At 37.7% G+C, this 17383-nt stretch overlaps 1 protein-coding gene across 12 annotated transcripts in view; it reads right to left on the bottom strand.

Moving 5' to 3' along the window:
- CEP128 (centrosomal protein 128) overlaps positions 1–17383 on the bottom strand; it is a 393959-nt gene that overhangs the window by 310415 nt on the left and 66161 nt on the right. For 11 of the 12 annotated variants that reach the window (XR_009355799.1, XM_059182638.1, XM_059182630.1 and 8 more), the window contains 3 exons: positions 6280–6366; positions 3659–3733; positions 1966–2098 (listed from right to left, as the gene is read on the bottom strand). Coding sequence is in view for 11 of the 12 variants with exons in the window: in XM_059182638.1 (XP_059038621.1) it covers positions 1966–2098; positions 3659–3733; positions 6280–6366 (295 nt within the window). In the remaining variant the exon portion in view is untranslated. The remainder of the gene's footprint in view (positions 1–1965; positions 2099–3658; positions 3734–6279; positions 6367–17383) is intronic. The other variant, XM_059182632.1, reaches the window with a different exon arrangement.

The following is a 17383-nucleotide window of genomic DNA, read 5'->3' as shown; positions in this document are numbered from 1 at the left end:
GCGGAACAACTGGACATCCACATGCAAAAAAAAAAAAAAAATCTAGATACAGACTTCTAGGTATGGAAATAAGAATTCCTTTTACAGGAATTAATTCAAAATGGATCACTGACCCAAATATAAAACACAAAATTACAAAATTTTTAGAAGACAGGCAAAGTTGTGGATGACCTTGAGTTTGATGATGACTTTTCAGGTAGAAGAGCAGAATTATCACCTATGAAAGAAATAACTGATAACCTGAACTTCACTAAAATTAAAAACTTCTCAGTTCTGCAAAAGACACGGTCAAGAGAATGAAAAGACAAGCTATAGACTGAGAAATTATTTGCAAAGACATAGGGTGTTATCTAAAATATCAAGAGGACTCTTAAAATTCAACAAGATGCCAACCAACCTGCCTAAAAAATGAGCCAAAGACCTTAATGAATATCTCATTAAAGAAGATATACAGGCTGGGGCTACTGGGTGGCTAAGTGGGTTAAGCCTCTCCCTTTGGCTCAGGTCATGATCCCAGGATCCTGGGATCAAGCCCCGCATCAGGCTCTCTGCTCAGCAGGGAGCCTGCTTCCTCCTCTCTCTCTCTCTGCCTGCCTCTCTGCCTACTTGTGATCTCTGTCTGTCAAATAAATAAATAAAAGCTTAAAAAAAAAAAAGAAGAAGATATGCAGGTGAAAATATGCATAATAAAATGTGCTCCACATCATATGTTATCAGGGAAATGTAAATTAAAACAAGATACCAGGGGCGCCTGGGTGGCTCAGTCCTTAAGCATCAGCCTTCGGCTCGGATCATGATCTCAGGGTCCTGGGATTGAGCCCCACATCAGGCTCCCTTCTAAGAGAGAAGCCTGCTTCTTCTTCTCCCACTCCCTCTCCCTCTCCTACTCCCACTGCTCCCACTCCTCACTGTGTCTCTGTCAAATAAATAAAATTAAAAAAGAAAAAAGATACTATTACAACTGCAAATACTGACAAAAATGTGGAACAACAGGAACTCTCATTCATTGCTGGTGAGAATGAAGAAATGATACAGCCACTTTGAAAGACAGTTTGAAGGATTCTACAAAACTAAATATACTCTGATCATACAATCCAGTAATCATGTTCTTTGGTATTTACTCAAAGTAAATGAGAACTTCTGTCCATACAAAAACCTATATATGGATGTTTGGTTTATAGCAGCTTTACTCATAATTGCCAAAATTTGGAAGCAACCAAGTGGTCTTCTTCAGTAGTGAATAGATAGATAAACTGTGGTACATTCAGACAATGCCAAAAAAAAATTTTTTTAAAAGGGGGGGGGGGGGATACAGAACTACCAAGCCATGAAAAGACATGGAGGAAGCTTAAAGGTATATTATAAATGAAAGAAGCCAATCTGAAACACTGTATGATTCAACTATATTAGATTCTGGAAAAGACAAAACTATGGTAACGGTAAAAAGATCTGCTTGCCAGTGGTTAGAGGGGAGAGAGGGATGAAAAGGTGGAGCACAAGGGATTTTTAAGACAGGGAAATTACTCTATGATACTGTAATGGTGCCTAACTTTCATTTATACATAGTCCAATCCCACAGAATACACAACACCAAGAATGAATCCTAATGGAAACAATGGACTTCAAATGACAATGATATATCAAGGGTACGTACACATCAGTTATAACAAACATACTTCCAGTGAGAGGAATTTGATCATAGGGAAGGCTATGCATGTGTGGGAACAGAGGGCAAAGAGAATAATCTCAGTACCTTCTGCTCAATACTGCTATAAACACAAATCTAAAAGATAAGGTCTGAAAAAATATCAATGCTAAATTATGATTAGCTTATTGAATAACTTTGTTTTAGATCAAGAAATAAGATGATGAGAGCACACTGTATGAAATGCAATTCTGAAAATGGGAAGTATTAAAGAAAGATTAAAAAAAGAAACCCCACACATTTACAAATCAGAATTATACCTCTCCTAAACCTCCAGTCATCTCCTTGTTCATCCTGAAGGTTCAACTGCTGCTTGGACATCTGAGATACTTGATGTTGTAAACCTTTTCGATCACCTTCTGCTTTCATAAGTTGTGTACGGAGCTCTTCCACCTAAATACATACAGTCAAAAATGACATTTCTATCAGTTTTAAATGCAGGAAAAGAATAACTGAACTTACAAATTATTTCAAATTATTCTTCTAGGGAAAAATATTACTTCTAACGGGCTATTGTCAGCACAAGTTGAAGCCAAGTTAATCTCCTTGTTATGCCAAGCACAGTGGAATAGTCTCTTGCTCTATTTCTTTATTCCTCCCATTCCTTCCACAAAGAATGAATGTCTTTTCCCCTTCTCTGTGTCTACTGAGACAAAGAATTTGACACCAAAGGGGAAAAAAAATCCTTTATTGTGAACTTAGTCCACTCTACTACTATTAACCCAAGCACCCCCATAACTCTTTTTCTACTTTTCACTCCTTTTCTATGAATATGGTCTATCTATTGATAAACTCAAGTGAAAAGATCACAATTTAGCATATTTTAATATCAAAGTACTGTTCAAAATAAGAAATAAATGCTGCTGAATAAACTATAAACTCCTTGAGGTCAGTGACTATGTTATTCATCTCTGTTTCTAAAAACTAGCAAATTGCCTAGCACATTTCAGATATGTCCCCAGGAACCATTAAACAAATTAGGAGTCTCAAAAAGACTCAGTTAAAGTCACAATGACAACCTGTACAGAGTAAACTTTTATTTCAAAAGATGAGATCAGAAATCACCACACAAGTCAAAGCTCGGGAAAAAAAAATTAGAGTGGAAGGGACTACAAATATAAACTTTCAAAAATGAAAGTTCAGACTTTGAATGAATGGCTGCAGAACAAAGCCAGTGAACATTTTTAAAGGTTTTGCAAAAAAGGTATTATGGTGTATTTTCAGCACTAATTGTCAAAATGTTTAAGCATCTATGATGCCTGACATCTTTGCATACCTAGCAGACTACATAGCGAGTTACGTAAGCCACACCTCAGAACAGAGAAAGGTATGAGTGCGGTTTATATTAAACACAGGCAGAGAGGCAGTTAGAAACCTATATGCCCTTATCCAATGTATGTATGTAAGTTACTGAGGTTTAAATAGCAGAAGCACCAAACTCTCATTATAGGCTAATGGGTTACAAAAATGTTATGTTTTAAAATTAAGCTTTATCTTTGGTTAAAATGGACAGGTAGCATCTTGAAAACATAAATATAAGATAGTGCAAAGTAACTTGAATATGTAAAGGTCTGTTTCATGTATTTTATTTCTTCCTTCACTCTCCAATGCCTCCTTGAATAAAATTAAGCCTCTGGGAAAATTTTATCTTACACATCCACTCTCATTTTTACACTGGTTAGGCTAAGAGAGATAAATCCTAAATTGGAGCAGCAATCAGCAAGACACACTAGCACAGTGGGAACTTGGTCCGTGTTTTGTACCAGCTTGTTCTGACTCATCCTAAAAGGATTTCATCCTCTGCTTATGTGTTTTTATATACATTCCTTAAGAGAAAAAAAAATTCTAGACCTTTGTGGGTTTTTTCTACCTTTCACAAAGACATTTAACAGAAAAGGAGACTCAACCTTGATTTAATTTAAAAGCAGATTATCATAGCTTGCATAGACTTACCTGATGCAGAAGTGTTTCTCTGCTGCCTTCTGACTGATTCAATAACCTTCGGGATACCTCTAATTCCTGTTCAAGCTAAAGTTTCAACAAAGGATAAAGAAAAATATCCAGTGGAGCAGAAAATAACTAAATTATTATGGGCATAGTTTAAGAGGAGAAAACTGGAGAATTTTTCAGAAGATATTTACAGCTAATATGAAAAAATAACTTGCTATCAAAACATCAATGTCTCCATGAAAATGTTATTTGCATAACAAAAAGTGAACCAGATGAGACCTCCGGGGGTCAGTTCCATCTCAACTATGATACTCTCTTCCTTAGGTCTCCTTTCTAGCATCTCTATGATAAGGGCTTTATATTAGACAGTCTCTGAGATTCTTTCCAGTTCTAAATCATTGTAATCTAAATTCCAAAGCAATTTTGTCCTTTGGTACATGTAATGTCATATGAACTGAATTAGAATAAAACTTGAAGGACCCCATATGACTAAAGTATATTTCAGCTAACTGGTGATTTTGTATATTCTTAATATTCCAACATTCCTAATATTTCCCATTATTCACGACATTCCTAAAAGTAAACACATTTAAGATTTCCTTAATAATATAATCATAAGATAAATATTCACAGAAAATGTGCTAGTTAGATGACCAAACACCTGAAAAGTGTGAATGTGCCTAGCTTACTACAAGTTGAAAATATAATGATGTGAAGGGGAGAGGAATATGCCACCACCCTCTCTGTCCTGCCCCAAACATGCCTCTTTGGTGTAAGGATTTTTTTGAGCTGAAGAGAATCAAGACCCAAAAGACTCAGGAAAAGCTTTTACTTATCCCTTAATTACATTAAAGAATTTAGAGAGAGAGTCTGTACTAGAAAGAGTGCTATTACCAAAGACAAGTTTTTATATATGAAAGACTTATCTGTGAAACAAGGCAAACATTTGTTGACCAAACATTTGCTCTTCTCCTCTTCCTGTGATTTGTCCTTCTCCCCTTTGAAGCCCAAGACCCTCTGTCCCATTTCCTCAACTCAAAATGGTATATAAGCCTCAACTGCCTGTCTGCCTTTGAGTTCATATTTTTATGCAGCTCCGATAAATACAAAATCAGATTTTTTTTCTCTTGTTAATCTATTTTATGTCAACTTAATTATGAGACCAGCCAAAGAACCTGGAAGAGTAAAAGGAAATTAATTACTTTTCACCCCTATAGACTGGACATACATTTGTTAAAATTCCTGAGATTACATATGCTAGACTTGCTTGCATCTTTTAACAGTAAGCTCTTTTGTGAAGCCACAAATTTATATTAAGATGTTATTATGCGCTTGGATTTGTGATAATCATCCTAAGTTATCATTTCATTTGACCAAACTACTACCCCATATTGTCCATGGGGTAGGTACAGCAATTGAAGAGTAGCACAGAGGGGCACTGTAGTTCTGGATCTTCACTGTGCAGACGGTAATATGAATCTATACATGATACAACTTCATAGAAACATGAACGAGTGCACAAAAAGTTGGTGCAATCTGCATAAATTCTGTGGATTATACCAAAATCAATTTCTCAGTTTGGATATGGAAGGACAGTTATGCAAAATGTTACCACTGAGGGAAAGTGGTTGAAGGGCACATGTGCCCTCTCTCTACATTTTGTCTTGCAACACTTTATGAATCTATATAACTATTTCAAAATACTTTTTAAATTTGGTTATATAGGTTTTTAAAAAAATTATATATGTGGCCAATAAAATATCATAATCTAAAAAAAGTAATGTATATATAGAACCACAGAAACCACACAAAATACTATCTCATTTGTCTTCTAGTTTCCCTGGAGAAATAAAGAGGGAAGGAATCAGACTTCAGTTAAAATATTTTCAAAATCTACCAAAGCCCACACTGGTCATGCTCCCTGGATAGTATCAGCAGCCTCAACTCCTTAAGGGCAAGCATGATGGCCTGACATGACTTGCTAACCATAATGGGAGCATGGAAGCATCATTTAACTAGACATAGGTTGGTGAAATAAAAATCGAGGAGGTAAGGTCGATTTATAGAGTGATACAAAGCAAAGAACATTACATCAGGGGCAATTTTTATTTTATCATACGTTACCTTGGGCTCATCCTTAAATCTATTCATTTGCAAACTAAGAAGAGTTGGCTGTCCTCTAAATGCTTAACTCTAACTTGGTAGGCTCTATAGATTCACAGACATGAATATATGTCAAAAGTTCTTAATATTTAATGCACCTATTTTCTATGATGAAAATGAATATATTCAAAATACCCACCCTTTAAACAACAGATCTTTCCTAAATAACCCTGCAACAAAGTCAAGCTCCCTAAATGTTTCCTGGTAAGGAATGATAAAGTTCAGTTGCCCTCTTAGAAAGGGAGTGGCCAACTGACAAGGTAGCAAATGACCTATACATGTTTCCCAGAGCAAACAGCAGAGAACAGCGAGCCATCAAACCAATCAACTTCATATCAAAACATAAAGCCTTCACTGTTCTAACAGATGTTCTCAGGGACAATTTTAAAGACACTCAACAAGTATCACTGGCCCCATTTCAAAGAGTATTACTTTTTGAAAGATAACTTTCAAAATCTTACTTGACTCTTCTCAGTTTCAGTCTGTTTTATCTTATTTTTCATGACTCCCTCATTTCCATCTGCTTTAGCTTCTTGTTTCTTCAATGCCTAGAAGGAAAGATATGAAAAAATATGTATTATTCCAAAATACACATAAAACTGAAAGACACTATTAGGATTTATTAAGAAAAGGGGGGAAAAACATGATTATGAGTTGTACAACATATTCAAAGGAATTACAACTCTCTCATACACTGAAGTCATAAGAATACTTCAGCAGTGATATTTATTTTTATATATCAAATATAAACTACTTCTTTTTTTTTTTTTAATTTTTTTATTTTTTATAAACATATATTTTTATCCCCAGGGGTACAGGTCTGTGAATCACCAGGTTTACACACTTTACAGCACTCACCAAATCACATGCCCTCCCCAATGTCCATAATCCCAACCCCTTCTCCCAAAACCCCTCCCCCCGGCAACCCTCAGTTTGTTTTGTGAGATTAAGAGTCACTTATGGTTTGTCTCCCTCCCAATCCCATCTTGTTTCATTTATTCTTCTTCTACCCACTTAAGCCTCCATGTTGCATCACCACTTCCTCATATCAGGGAGATCATATGATAGTTGTCTTTCTCTGCTTGACTTATTTCGCTAAGCATGATACGCTCTAGTTCCATCCATGTTGTTGCAAATGGCAAGATTTCATTTCTTTTGATGGCTGCATAGTATTCCATTGTGTATATATACCACATCTTCTTGATCCATTCATCTGTTGATGGACATCTAGGTTCTTTCCATAGTTTGGCTATTGTGGACATTGCTGCTATAAACATTCGGGTGCATGTGCCCCTTTGGATCACTACATTTGTATCTTTAGGGTAAATACCCAATAGTGCAATTGCTGGGTCATAGAGCAGTTCTATTTTCAACATTTTGAGGAACCTCCATGCTGTTTTCCAGAGTGGCTGCACCAGCTTGCATTCCCACCAACAGTGTAGGAGGGTTCCCCTTTCTCCGCATCCTCGCCAGCATCTGTCATTTCCTGACTTGTTGATTTTAGCCATTCTGACTGGTGTGAGGTGATATCGCATTGTGGTTTTGATTTGTATTTCCCTGATGCCGAGTGATATGGAGCACTTTTTCATGTGTCTGTTCGCCATCTGGATGTCTTCTTTGCAGAAATGTCTGTTCATGTCCTCTGCCCATTTCTTGATTGGATTATTTGTTCTTTGGGTGTTGAGTTTGCTAAGTTCTTTATAGATTCTGGACACTAGTCCTTTATCTGATATGTCGTTTGCAAATATCTTCTCCCATTCTGTCAGTTGTCTTTTGATTTTGTTAACTGTTTCCTTTGCTGTGCAAAAGCTTTTGATCTTGATGAAATCCCAGTAGTTCATTTTTTCCCTTGCTTCCCTTGCCTTTTGCGTTGTTCCTAGGAAGATGTTGCTGCGGCAGAGGTCGAAGAGGTTGCTGCCCGTGTTCTCCTCAAGGATTTTGATGGATTCCTTTCGTACATTGAGGTCCTTCATCCATTTTGAGTCTATTTTTGTGTGTGGTGTAAGGGAATGGTCCAATTTCATTTTTCTGCATGTGGCTGTCCAATTTTCCCAGCACCATTTATTGAAAAGGCTATCGTTTTTCCATTGGACATTCTTTCCTGCTTTGTCGAAGATTAGTTGACCATAGATTTGAGGGTCTATTTCTGGGCTCTCTATTCTGTTCCATTGATCTATGTGTCTGTTTTTGTGCCAGTACCATGCTGTCTTGATGATGGCAGCTTTGTAATAGAGCCTGAAGTCCGGAATTCTGATGCCACCAACGTTGGCTTTCTTTTTCAATATCCCTTTGGCTATTCGAGGTCTTTTCTGGTTCCATATAAATTTTAGCATTATTTGTTCCATTTCTTTGAAAAAGATGGATGGTACTTTGATAGGAATTGCATTAAATGTGTAGATTGCTTTAGGTAGCATAGACATTTTCACAATATTTATTCTTCCAATCCAGGAGCATGGAACATTTTTCCATTTCTTTGTGTCTTCCTCAATTTCTTTCATGAGTACTTTATAGTTTTCTGAGTATAGATTCTGTGTCTCTTTGGTTAGGTTTATTCCTAGGTATCTTATCGTTTTCGATGCAATTGTAAATGGGATTGACTCCTTAATATCTCTTTCTTCTGTCTTGCTGTTGGTGTAGAGAAATGCAACTGATTTCTGTGCATTGATTTTATATCCTGACACTTTACTGAATTCCTGTATAAGTTCTAGCAGTTTTGGAGTGGAGTCTTTTGGGTTTTCCAAATATAGTATCATATCATCTGCGAAGAGTGATAATTTGACTTCTTCTTTGCCGATTTGGATGCCTTTAATTTCCTTTTGTTGTCTGATTGCTGAGGCTAGGACCTCTAGTACGATGTTGAATAGCAGTGGTGATAATGGACATCCCTGCCGTGTTCCTGACCTTAGCGGAAAAGCTTTCAGTTTTTCTCCATTGAGAATGATATTTGCGGTGGGTTTTTCATAGATGGCTTTGAAGATATTGAGGTATGTGTGCCCTCTATCCCTACACTTTGAAGAGTTTTGATCAGGAAGGGATGTTGTACTTTGTCAAATGCTTTTTCAGCATCTATTGAGAGTATCATATGGTTCTTGTTCTTTCTTTTATTGATGTGTTGTATCACATTGACTGATTTGCGGATGTTGAACCAACCTTGCAGCCCTGGAATAAATCCCACTTGGTCGTGGTGAATATCTTTTTAATGTACTGTTGAATCCTATTGGCTAGTATTTTGTTGAGTATTTTCGCATCTGTGTTCATCAAGGATATCGGTCTATAGCTCTCTTTTTTGGTGGGATCCTTGTCTGGTTTTGGGATCAAGGTGATGCTGGCTTCATAAAATGAGTTTGGAAGTTTTCCTTCCATTTCTATTTTTTGGAACAGTTTCAGGAGAATAGGAATTAGTTCTTCTTTAAATGTTTGGTAGAATTCCCCCGGGAAGCCGTCTGGCCCTGGGCTTTTGTTTGTTTGGAGATTTTTAATGACTGTTTCAATCTCCTTACTGGTTATGGGTCTGTTCAGGCTTTCTATTTCTTCCTGGTTCAGTTGTGGTAGTTTATATGTTTCTAGGAATGCATCCATTTCTTCCACATTGTCAAATTTATTGCCATAGAGTTGCTCATAGTATGTTCTTATAATAGTTTGTATTTCTTTGGTGTTAGTTGTGATCTCTCCTCTTTCATTCATGATTTTATTTATTTGGGTCCTTTCTCTTTTCTTTTTGATAAGTCGGGCCAGGGGTTTATCAATTTTATTAATTCTTTCAAAGAACCAGCTCCTAGTTTCGTTGATTTGTTCTATTGTTTTTTTGGTTTCTATTTCATTGATTTCTGCTCTGATCTTTATGATTTCTCTTCTCCTGCTGGGCTTAGGGTTTCTTTCTTGTTCTTTCTCCAGCTCCTTTAGGTGTAGGGTTAGGTTGTGTACCTGAGACCTTTCTTGTTTCTTGAGAAAGGCTTGTACCGCTATATATTTTCCTCTCAGGACTGCCTTTGTTGTGTCCCACAGATTTTGAACCGTTGTATTTTCATTATCATTTGTTTCCATGATTTTTTTCAATTCTTCTTTAATTTCCCGGTTGACCCATTCATTCTTTAGAAGGATACTGTTTAGTCTCCATGTATTTGGGTTCTTTCCAAACTTCCTTTTGTGGTTGAGTTCTAGCTTTAGAGCATTGTGGTCTGAAAATATGCAGGGAATGATCCCAATCTTTTGATACCGGTTGAGTCCTGATTTAGGACCGAGGATGTGATCTATTCTGGAGAATGTTCCATGTGCACTAGAGAAGAATGTGTATTCTGTTGCTTTGGGATGAAATGCTCTGAATATATCTGTGATGTCCATCTGGTCCAGTGTGTCGTTTAAGGCCTTTATTTCCTTGCTGATCTTTTGCTTGGATGACCTGTCTATTTCAGTGAGGGGAGTGTTAAAGTCCCCTACTATTATTGTATTATTGTTGATGTGTTTCTTTGATTTTGTTATTAATTGGTTTATATAGTTGGCTGCTCCCACATTGGGGGCATAGATATTTAAAATTGTTAAATCTTCTTGTTGGACAGACCCTTTGAGTATGATATAGTGTCCTTCCTCATCTCTTATTATAGTCTTTGGCTTAAAATCTAATTGATCTGATATAAGGATTGCCACTCCTGCTTTCTTCTGATGTCTATTAGCATGGTAAATTCTTTTCCACCCCCTCACTTTAAATCTGGAGGTGTCTTCGGGCTTAAAATGTGTTTCATGGAGGCAACATATAGATGGGTTTTGTTTTTTAATCCATTCTGATACCCTGTGTCTTTTGACAGGGGCATTTAGCCCATTCACATTCAGGGTAAGTATTGAGAGATATGAATTTAGTGCCATTGTATTGCCTGTAAGGTGACTGTTACTGTATATGGTCTCTGTTCCTTTCTGATCTACCACTTGTAGGCTCTCTCTTTGCTTAGAGGACCCCTTTCAATATTTCCTGTAGAGCTGGTTTGGTATTTGCAAATTCTTTCAGTTGTTGTTTGTCCTGGAAGCTTTTAATCTCTCCTTCTATTTTCAATGATAGCCTAGCTGGATATAGTATTCTTGGCTGCATGTTTTTCTCGTTTAGTGCTCTGAAAATATCATGCCAGCTCTTTCTGGCCTGCCAGGTCTCTGTGGATAAGTCAGCTGCCAATCTAATATTTTTACCATTGTATGTTACAGACTTCTTTTCCCGGGCTGCTTTCAGGATTTTCTCTTTGTCACTGAGACTTGTAAATTTTACTATTAGGTGACGGGGTGTGGGCCTATTCTTATTGATTTTGAGGGGCGTTCTCTGAACCTCCTGAATTTTGATGCTCGTTCCCTTTGCCATATTGGGGAAATTCTCCCCAATAATTCTCTCCAGTATACCTTCTGCTCCCCTCTCATTTTCTTCTTCTTCTGGAATCCCAATTATTCTAATGTTGTTTCGTCTTATGGTGTCACTTATCTCTCGAATTCTCCCCTCGTGGTCCAGTAGCTGTTTGTCCCTCTTTTGCTCAGCTTCTTTATTCTCTGTCATTTGGTCTTCTATATCACTAATTCTTTCTTCTGCCTCATTTATCCTAGCAGTGAGAGCCTCCATTTTTGATTGCACCTCATTAATAGCTTTTTTGATTTCACCTTGGTTAGATTTTAGTTCTTTTATTTCTCCAGAAAGGGCTTTTATATCTCTCGAGAGGGTTTCTCTAATATCTTCCATGCCTTTTTCGAGCCCGGCTAGAACCTTGAGAATTGTCATTCTGAACTCTAGATCTGACATATTACCGATGTCTGTATTGATTACGTCCCTAGCCTTCGGTACTGCCTCTTGTTCTTTTTTTTGTGTTGAATTTTTATGTCTTGTCATTTTGTCCAGATAAGAGTAAATGAAGGGGCAAGTAAAATACTAAAAGGGTGGCAACAACCCCAGGAAAATATGCTTTAACCAAATTAGAAGAGATCCAAAATCGTGAGTGGGGAGAAAGGGGATAAAAAGAGGTTCAAAAAGGAAGAAAGAAAAAAAAAAACCAAAAAGAAAAGAATTTTTAAAAAAAGAAAACACCTAAGAAAAATGTAAAAAAGAAAAAATATATATATTAGATAAACTAGTAAAAAATCGTTAAAAAAGAAAAAGGTAACAGTTAAAAAAAAAATTTTACCCGAAGGCGAGAAAAAAAAAAAAAATGAAAAAGAAAAAATTAAATTAACTGCAAGACTAAAAAAAATCACAGGAAAAAAGCCATGAGTTCCGTGTTTGGCTTTCTCCTCCTCTGGAATTCTGCTGCTCTCCTTGGTATTGAAACCGCACTCCTTGGTAGGTGAACTTGGTCTCGGCTGGATTTCTTGTTGATCTTCTGGGGGAGGGGCCTGTTGTAGTGATTCTCAAGTGTCTTTGCCCCAGGCGGAATTACACCGCCCTTACCCGGGGCCGGGGTGAGTAATCCACTCGGGTTTGCTTTCAGGAGCTTTTGTTACCTGAGCGCTTTCCGTAGAGTTCCGGAGGACGGGAATACAAATGGCGGCCTCCTGGTCTCCGGCCCGGAGGAGCCGAGAGCCCAGGGCCCCACTCCTCAGTGCGCCCTCAGAGAACAGCGCCCAGTTACTCCCGTCTGCCTGACCTCCGGCCGCGCTCCGAGCTCACCGAGCCTGGGACCGGTTCAAGGTAACACGGAGCTGCGAGCTTACTGTCGGCTCTGTCTCTGTAGCCGGCTTTCCCGTTCCAATACCCGCAAGCTCTGCGACACTCAGACACCCCCGATCCTTCTGTGACCCTGCGGGACCTGAGGCCACGCTGACCCCGCGTGGGCTTCGCCCCGGTTTAGCCTCTGGAGCGATGTCCCTCAGCGGAACAGACTTTTAAAAGTCCTGATTTTGTGCGCGGTTGCTCCGCCGCTTGCCGGGAGCCGGCCCCTCCCCCCGGGGTCTATCTTCCCGTCGCTTTGGATTCACTTCTCTGCCGGTCCTACCTTTCAGAAAGTGGTTGTTTTTCTGTTTCCAGAATTGCTGTTCTTCTTCTCTTCGATCTGCCGATGGATTTTCAGGTGTTTGCAATCTTTAGATAAGCTATCTAGCTGATCTCCGGCTAGCTGAAGCAGTCTCAGCTTGCTACTTCTCTGCCATCTTGACTCCTCCCCCTCAAATATAAACTACTTCTTGATCTTTCTAATCAATTTCCACTTAGTTTCACTTTGTCCCATCTTTGGGTATTTTGTTACACATTTAGGGAGTAGAGACAGCTAACAATTCTCTTGGAAACAAAGCTTACTTCCAGGTGAGATAATGTATAAACATCATATTATCTGTTCAACTATTTAGACATAATAAAAATTAGCTCACTAGTTTTTCAAATTCTGAAAAAAAATCTTAAGATAGAAACATGCTTGTCGCACATGTATTACATATATGATATTTTATTGCTACAAAGAACTGGCTCTTCAAACCATTCCTCACAAAGAGAAAACAGAGCATTCTTTTTCTACATTTGTCTCTCTTTAATAAAATGGAAAAAGGAACTTCAAGAAAATTCGAATTTCAAAGGGTAACCAGAAAAATGGGTGTTTGGGTTTGCTATACATTAAAACAAAATTAAACTTGAGGAAAAATATATATATACTTGCAGCAAACTTTCATGACATTTAAAAGACATTCTTTGTTTAAGAAAAAATTTTGATAATTCTAACATTTAGACTTAGCAAGGTGTATGTTCAGAGGACACCCAAATTGAGAAAAGCCAATGCCAGAGGTCTCCCAACAAGATCTATGGTGCCCAACAGGAAAACGATTTTTAGACAAACAGCAAATGTGTTAAAAACCATTTTGATGCAGAGGCAACTGGGTGGCTCAGTCAGTTAAGCATCTGAATCTTGATTTTTGCTCAAGTCATGACCTCAGGGTGGTGAGATCCAGCTCTGCGTTGGATCTCTGTGCTCAGCAGGGAGTCTGCTAGAAATTCTCTCTCCCCCTCTTCCTCTGCCTGCCTCCCACCCTCATGTGTGCTCTATTGAATAAATAAATCTTTTAAAAAACTTTTTTTGATGTAAATATAATCAGTCATATTCAACTTCCTTAACTTACATATTCAACAAATAACACCTAAATGCATTTACTATATGTCAGGCACAATGCTGAAGCTACTAATATACATGCATATGAAATAACCATGGCCTCCTGTCGGGAAATAACAGCCCCCTCTCCCATGGCTCCAACTCTAATAAAAAGGAATTGAGTAAAAAAATCAGAGAGGCATCATCAAAATGAAAAATAATTTTGGTCTGAGTATAGTAATAATATTATAACACTTACAGTATTCACTATGTCCAAGCATTCTTCTTCTTATATATTAAATACATCATATACATTGAACACATACATTTAATCTTTATGATGTGGGAAACAAACATAAAAGAAAAACTTAGATTTGCTTACGACCTACAGCCCACTGACAAGTTCTTGCAAAAGGCAGAGTGCCATTCCTTTAGGAACCCAGCTGCCTCAATGTTAATGCTTTGATAAGAGCAAAAGGCAGTCTTTGCTTAAGATTACCCTCACCCCCAGGATCCTAGAAGTCTACTTTAACATATAAAAATTCCTTTGAAAAATTCCTTTATCTCTAGCCCCCAAGATATACATTAGCAATCATCCTCCAAGCATAGGACCCACTGATACACATCTGAAGGGTCTCATGACTGAGTTTTAACTAAATAGTAATAAATGACCTCTTCCTAACAATAGCTAGCCTCCTCTAGGCCCTGAAAACCTGCCTCCAAAATACCTTGGAGGCTTGTGCCATCCTTAACCTCCTCCCAATTTGAAAGTATATCAGCCACTCCTCATAACCCTGGTACAGCTCTTTCTACCATGAGTTCTGTCCCTCTACTTTAATAAAACCACCCTTTTGGGGTGCCTGGGTGGCTCAGTTGGTTGGGTGACTGCCTTTAGCTCCGGTCATGATCCCAAGGTCCTGGAGTCAGGCCCTCATCAGGCTCCTTGCTCAGCGGGGAGCCTGCTTCTCCCTCTCCCTCTCCCTCTACCTGCTACTCACTGCTTATGCTCTGCCGAATAAATAAACAAAATCTTTAAAAAAACAAACAAAGGAAAAACACCCTTTTACACCAAAGATGTCTCAAGAATTCTTTTTTAGGCATCAGCTCTGAACCCCAACATTTCAAACCACATCATTTATAAATCTACAAGTTACCACTAAGTCAATTTTATTAAGAAGGAAAGTGAGGTACAAATAGTTGAATTGTACTGCTTTTCAGGTAGTTATCAAATGACTCTGATATCTGATATTTGTCCTTTCTTGTAAGGTCAGTGGAATTTGTAATAATATTTAACTCTATATGCTGTAATCTATTCACAGCAGAATGTGTTTATAAATTTTACTTGCACAAGAGTACCCTAGAAACCTCAAACTCACTGCAAGCTTATAAAGAGCCTGCAGGTTGACATTATATGGTGTCAGAACTGGGACCTGAAGGTGATGAACCCAGATGAACTAACAACCCCGGGCATTGTGTATGGTAGTCACTTCAGCCTCCTGCACCCTCTCTTAGTCATCTTTTTCCTTTTGGCATGACTGTTCCTAAATCTCTGTGAAAGGAACTATACTGGGTTCTCCTCATTACCCAAATGACAGCCAGATTTCAGGGGTTTGAGTCTTGGACATACATCTCACAACTAAAGATGGCTGTACCTGACATCTGGTCTTATACAAACCCTGGAGATTTTTCAATCAAATGGAAAAGAAGTAGCAGACATCAAGGCAGACTACTTCCACCCAATGCACGTGAATTTCCATGCTGCTCTCCTCAGTCAATGGGCATGTGTAAGAGAATAAAAAGATACAAAGATGTTGTTGCTACACTTTTTAATCACTTCATAAAGTTTGAACTATTTCACTCCTCAACATCATCATCTCAGCCTAGCCCCATTTTGTCTCAAATAAGTTAAACAACTTGGTTATCTTTTTAATATTTGTGCATTGAGCTATAAACCAGCCTGGGCTTTTCCATGGTGGGGGTGAGGGGATTGTTACAGGGAAGAGGTCCTCTGGCAGCTGGTAAGTTTCATCAAACTATAAATAGCCTGATTCTGGATTCAAACTCCTGAGCAGAAGCCACTTCAACTCAAAAGGAGAATTAAGCTCCATTTCCCAGAGGGAAAATATCAAAAAGTGTGTGATGTTATGTTAAAAACCACTAAAGTAATTAACACTTATTTTGGTAGATACTTTGAGACTACACAAATATCCTTAATGTTTCACCTACCAATTTTAACTCAAAGCCAGAGCAAAAATAACACTATCGGGTCTTTTTTAGCCTACAAAATTTCCCCCCCACCAAACCTTATACTCTGATGCCACCAGATTCCTAGTACGTTAACTCAGAGTTCAGTGCTCACCAGTATGTAGAACACTAAAACTCTTTGCATTTACCCCCAAGATAACTTGCTTACCCCCCAAAACACTAATAAGTGAGCTGGAATTTATATAAAACTATTATAGATCAATGGAGTACACTCATCAAAGCTACACCAAACACTGGTTATCCTTACATCTTCTCCATCCTCATTGTTTACTTTCTTTGCACCTTCGGGACCTCCCCCACAGCCTTCTAAATCTCCCTCTCCAGGTTATGCAGAGCAGCTTGCCTCTACTCCAGTACTCAATTTTGAACAGTTATACCTGTAACCACACCCAACACTCCTACTTCCCCAATCCTGTGAAGGCTTATCAGTTACCAGAACTCATTCCCCTGAAAGGGCAATGTGAGAAATTATTATTTTCATGCTCATACTAATAGATATTCAATCTTTATTTCTTATAATTAGTATAAATATTAATAATTTTACTTGATATTAAAGAAAAATCAATAAGCTGAACTTTAATTAAACAAATTGTGTTTTATAACATGGAATTATACCTTATAAAGCATAATTCTTCTGAAAGTCAACTTTTTAAAAAAGCCTAATTTCCATATATGAGCTAGTTGAATAAAAGAACCTCTAATTCTTTTGGATACCTCGGAATCTGCAAAATAAACTTCCCTTCTTCCTCAGTTTCTACCTTCAACATCTGAACTGTTGTTCATAATATCCCTTTTCCAAATATACACTTTTCAATTATAGTTGTACTTTGATACCCAAAATGTTATTTAATACCTCCCTTTTTTACTTCTCCTTTTACTCTAAGGATGTATGTCTTAGAAAAATTTAGTCAATGAGAACTTAAATCCTATTGTTTTCAGTAGAGGAGCCAAATGAGGTCCTAAGGAGCAACCTAAAGCAAATTACTGTATTTCCACCATTTCATCTCAAAATGTCATTAAGTTTGAACATCATCTCTGCTTCCTACAGATCATCGGTCAGTAAACAAGTAAACACACATGCAATATTCTAGCCCAGAATATTGAACATATTTTCTACATTACCTAGTTTAAAATAAAAGACAAAGAAAATCTAATTCTTCAGACCTAGTAAATACATATTAATGCACTTTTACCTTCTAAAAACACAAATAACACTGAAGGAGAAGACTTTAAAAACTAACTGAATCAAAATTACAAGCTTTCTTTA

Source organism: Mustela lutreola, chromosome 7, assembly GCF_030435805.1.
Source record: "Mustela lutreola isolate mMusLut2 chromosome 7, mMusLut2.pri, whole genome shotgun sequence".
NCBI classification, from domain to species: Eukaryota; Metazoa; Chordata; class Mammalia; order Carnivora; family Mustelidae; genus Mustela; species Mustela lutreola.
The sequence above is the reverse complement of the archived record's forward strand: the minus strand, read 5'-3'. Positions and strand labels throughout refer to the sequence as shown.